Source organism: Aplysia californica, unplaced genomic scaffold (genome assembly GCF_000002075.1).
Source record: "Aplysia californica isolate F4 #8 unplaced genomic scaffold, AplCal3.0 scaffold00370, whole genome shotgun sequence".
In the NCBI taxonomy this organism is placed as follows: domain Eukaryota; kingdom Metazoa; phylum Mollusca; class Gastropoda; order Aplysiida; family Aplysiidae; genus Aplysia; species Aplysia californica.
Genome location: NW_004797640.1, coordinates 245345 through 250768, shown reverse-complemented (window position 1 = coordinate 250768; position 5424 = coordinate 245345). Strand labels below are relative to the sequence as shown.

The window sequence follows — 5424 nt, the reverse complement described above, 5'->3', positions numbered from 1 at the left end:
ATATATATATACACACAGAAGTCTTTGTAGATATAAACACATACACACATGCATTTTCATTTAGCATGTACATAGACATGAATGCACCCATCTTGCTATCTGGATGCCCCTGAAGACAGAAAGACAGGTAGACAGACATACAGAAAGACAGACAAACAGATATACAGATAGGCAGGCAGACAGACATACAGTCAGACAGACAGACAGATAGACGGACAGACAATCAGACAGACACACGGGCAGGCAGACAGACAGACAGTCAGACAGACGGACAAACAGATAGACAGACAGACATTCAGACAGACAGTCAGATAGACAGATAGACATACAGACAGGTAGTTGCAAACACACACATTCAACAACCTTAAGGTAAAAACAAATACAACATTATATTATCATCGACAGGAAGAATAAAATGAAGATTATTATAGTGCAACAAAACAAAAACTGTACCGTCATCCTCTTTGCATTTTCCGTTATACTGCACATTGAAAGGCTTGTCGGCTACACAGGCAATCCTTTCCAATTCACACAAGTTGTCGAAAGTTTCCAGCATGCCATTGTCGATGCTTCCACACACTGGATCGTATGTGTTACCCTCACAGAAATCTTCCTCTGGACATTGGTCTTCTGGAAAAGTAAACAACGTTTGCAGTTTTGATCAGCAAGGGTCTTGAAATAAATGTTTAAAAACCCCCAATAAATATACGTAATAATATTTAGAGTTATTGAGGAAAAACAAAATCGCGAACAATTTTATTGACTGACTTGGCTATCTTTGATTGGGTCTCCTAAAAATGCCTGTAGTATTGTCGTCAGAAACAAAGAATGATGAGACAAATCAACGTAGGTCCCTACAGTGGAAACCAAGTATCCGAACTTTGAAGAAACTGTAAGTCACTGTGAAAAAGTTGATGTGTAAACAGTAACACAGTGCGCTGTTTTCAAAGTGGTAAGGTGCGATTTGCGTCCCACAGCCAATCCAGCTTCAATTTTAATTAATTAAGAACTCGTGGTAAATGTTTCTGCTCTCAATGATTGTTGACTCAATGTGACACGTTATACTGTGGTGTGACCGCCAGGTTTGACACACTGCGCGCGCACACACACACACACACACACACACACACACACACACACACACACACACACACACGCATTATACATATATGTACAAACTGTCAACACATTCACACGGGGTGTGTATCGGTATATTGACCGTCAGCTTGACATAGCCATCCAGTCACAAAGTCCAGGCACTTCCATTCCCCCATACAACAGGAAGTTTCAAAATTCGGCCTTAAGGGGCCCATACGCGTTTTTTAAAAAAGCGTCAAAATTTGCGTCAACAAAATTTTGATATAGGGCATTTTGATGTCAAAAAAAGATTTGACTCAAAATTTCGAAGAATCAAACCGGTGTGATATTTTTTTGACGAGTCGTTAAATTTTAGATGGGTGTGTGGGCTCCTTTTAAAATTAATTTGATCAAACTTTTACATTTCGTAGGTGACAGGATCGCCATGTCCGATTCATCCATGTCGAAGATTTCGACAAAACTGAATTTTGATGTAAAAACCCCCCCCAAAAAAACAAACAACACTGAAACGTGTGTGGGCAATTAAGCGCTTCAAAATTTTGTTTCAAAATTTCGCATTTTGGTGCAATATTTTGACGTTGTTGCTTTTTAACCTGTATGGGCCCCTTAATACTGAAATTACTTCGACAAGTTAACACGAAGTACACAGTCACCTGAGCGCCGAAGAGTTATGACAAATTGTACGCCATGATGAAAAAATAAACCCAACAAAATAAAAACATTATAACATCATCATCATCATCATAGTAAACAGGAGGGTGTAAAAAAAGGGTTGAGACTTGTTGAATTTCATCATCATCATCATCATCATCATCATCATCATCATCATCATCATCATCATCAGGGGCGAAGGCTGACTTGTTTGACAGGGTAATCAAAGTGAAATGGGACCAGATAGGGCCTGGAGATATCACACTCACACAAGTCACAAGAATCTTACTGGCACTGAAGGTGGTAACTCTGAGTTGTGAATGAAAACAAATCATGAATTCATGTTGTATGCTTGTTCAACCGCTAAAATGATCGGGAAAGTATTTCATTAAATATTTATTCTAACTAACTTTAAATTTAACTTTAGATTTGAACACACGAACACCAAGGAAAGAAGCAGAGATGTCAGCACTACAATGGCATGTTATACCAGACAGCCGAAACACTTTGGTAGAGCATGCCAATTATTTGGCTGTTTTTTGTCTAGCTTTTCGCGGCCAGGAGCCGGTGTCATAATCGAGGTCACGATCTGATTATAGGACGTTAAAAAGTCGAGGAAAAAACCAAGCACGAGCAGTTTAGTAGCTGGAGTCAAAGGATTATTAGGAATAACTTCCCCTCACATCTGTGAGGTAGACTCGACCAGTGTAATAGTTCGCTTATATAATCAGCGCGCCTGGGTGCTTATAACTGTGGCCTGAAAGGGGTGAACAGGGTATATGCGACAATGAAACAGTTCTGACTGCTATGCACATGTTCCCTTCAAGTCTATTGGTTGACTCTTCCAGCCTCACTTTAAGCTTACTTAGTCAAAGCTTGTGACTGCTTATGGAGTGGCCCGATAGGGGCGAACAGGCTATTTCTGTGGCAATGAAACGGTTTTGAAGGTTAGGCATAGTCTATTGTTCATTGTTGATTATGAACGTCTTTTTACACTTAATTTATGAGGTTTACGTCCATGGGTGAATTTGACTGCGACAATGTTTCAAAATTAGGAAGGGAAGCAGTGATTATTTGATTATATAGACGCTTCGCCTCTGAACATCATCATCATCATCATCATCATCATCATCATCATCACAGACTAAACAATTTTTGTTTTATCTTGTTTTGTTTCTCTTGCATCATATCAACACTTTTTGACGTTACCTACAAATATTGGCACCAAAATCAGAACACGGGACAACAAAAAGAAAAAACCAAACCAACAAAAAAAACCCCAACAAACTAAAACACCTCAAACAAAAAAAACAACCCCACCAACCAAATAACAAATACAAAACAAAAAAAAACAACAAAAAAAACACACAAAAAACACAGAAAAACTAAACAAACACAAATACAACTCTACAATCACTCACGAGGTTCTGGGTCATCACATTTTTCAAAGCATGAAGCTTCCTGGCGAATTTCGTAATTGAATGGATCTCTGGTCTCCTGTCCATCTGTTCTTTCTTTCACAGATCTGGTTCTGACCTTTACACCTGGTCCACAGCCTTTCTCGGCGTCCCTGAACTTGCAATCTCCAAACGGTCTCCATGGGTTGAACTCAGGATCGAGAGCTGAGAAACGAGAAGGAGGAGAGTGGGGTCATTATTTGTACGTGTAGTCGTCTGTCTTTGTACTCTGTGTGTGTGCGTGTGTGTGTGTGTGTGTGTGTGTGTGTGTGTGTGTGTGTGTGTGTGTGTGTGTGTGTGTGTGTGTGTATTTTGTTGGGGGGTGGCTGGGTTTTTTTATTGTTGTGGGTTTTTTGGTTGTTGGGGTCGGGGGTTTGGCTGCTTTTTTTTGTTGTTGTGGTTTTTTGGTTGTTGGGGGGGGGTCGAGGGAGGGCTAGGGGGGTATTAACAGCTCACCTTTGCACGGGTAGACTGAGAATGAGGCAGACAGGTTTCAGGTTCCTTGATAAAAATACGCCACGGCAACTACAATGTGTTCAGTTACCCTTTTCTAAAGACCTTGGAACAAAGAGAATTAATTATAACAGGTAGAGACGTTAAGGGAAAGGTGAACCAGTGCACACGTGCGTAAATTCCGCACATTATCTTTTTCTCAGTGAGAATTTTTGGTTCTGTTGTTTTGTTGTTGTTTTGTTTTACTGGTTTGTTTGTTTTTTCGGTTGGTTTCTATTTTTTGGCTTTTTGTTGTTGTTTTTTGGTGTGTTTTTGTTTTGTTTGTTTGTTTGTTTGTTTTTTGGGTTTTTTTAGCGGGGGTTGTTTGTTTTTTTGTTGGACCAAACGAAGTTTGTTAGGAGGCTTTAGAACGGAAGAGGTTGCTTTATATTTGAAATGCTTCTTCTTCTGTTTCAAGCGCGATATCTAAAACAGACATCAGTTATCACGGTACGCTACTTACTATTCTCAGCTCGATTGCTATCACAGAAACCATATCAACCTGATCGTCTCCCGTCATCCGTCTGTTCGTGTTCTCAAGTTCTGTTAAATATGTATATTTATTCTTGATCTACCTCTTCCTCTCTTGCCTGTTATTGTTTTCAGTGAGCGTGAGATGTTCAAGAAATGTTTCACAAAATGTTGATAGATTTTTACAGCCGTAGGAGACACATGTAGGTCTTTGAAGGTCTTGCAGATGATTGGACTATGGAACATTCTTGGGAAATATTGTGTCGTTGTGGACCTTTGTATAGGGTCAGCGCATCTATCAACACTGTCAGGCTACATAACGGTCAGGACCTCCTGTTCTGACATCATCCCCTATTGCACGGAACCAAATTGGTGGAAAGGTGTTGTTTGTTTGTTTTTTTAACTCCCCAAAGCAACCCAAATTCAGAACAACTCGTTTGGGATTCGAACAAGGGCTATTAGCTTCGTAGCCATGCGTGATACTAACTGAGCTAACAGCAAGCTTTATGTCTTGTTTGAAGGAGGACGAAAGATTGTCAACACACAAAAGTAGTAAAAGGATCTTTAGTTTTAGTTTTAGTAAGTGTTTTACGGCATTTGCAACACAATAAGGTCAAATAATTTATGTGCCGAAGATTAGAGGTGTTACAAGAGAGGAACAAACTCAAAAAAGAAGGGGAGATAAAGGCGATAGACGTTTGATAGGAAAGAAAAAGCAAACGACACCAGAGCACTCGCTAACCACCCACTGTACAAAAATCTGAAGGAGTTCAGGTTGAAATAACTTACTCGCGTTAAGCCAGTAATTCGGAAACGTGTGGTTAAGAAGCTGGGCTTTCTTTAAGATTAAGAACAGAAACAGGAAACTAGAGGAAATAACGCATTTCTCCAAGCTATTTAGCAAACCTAATTAAGTAAATATGTGTGGGGCAGCGTGGTGGAATCAGGCTCTCGTCAAAATAATCAAAGTGAAGAAACTTGCACTTTTCCGCAGGTTTATGAATTTTTACCAAATTTTTGTTTTTTGGTTCAACACCTTTCATGCCCATTAAGAACTCATTTCTGTGTGGATTTTTCCTAAAAACGTTGATTAAAGGCACAAAAAGTACATTTTCAGTTACCATGGACTCTTAAGCTAAGGAAAAAACTAATCTTCGGCGGCCATTTTTTCATCAATTTTACCTCTGAAAACAGGTGACCCCCCACCTCCTTCATTCGCAAATATCTCGACTTATATTCAAGATTAATGTATATG

At 39.5% G+C, this 5424-nt stretch overlaps 1 protein-coding gene across 1 annotated transcript in view; it reads right to left on the bottom strand.

Moving 5' to 3' along the window:
- LOC101859183 overlaps nt 1-5424 on the bottom strand; it is a 38139-nt gene that overhangs the window by 9884 nt on the left and 22831 nt on the right. The window contains exons 2-3 of the mRNA XM_035971075.1: nt 3171-3371; nt 454-630 (exon numbers count right to left, since the gene is read on the bottom strand). Coding sequence (XP_035826968.1) covers nt 454-630; nt 3171-3371 — 378 coding nt within the window. The remainder of the gene's footprint in view (nt 1-453; nt 631-3170; nt 3372-5424) is intronic.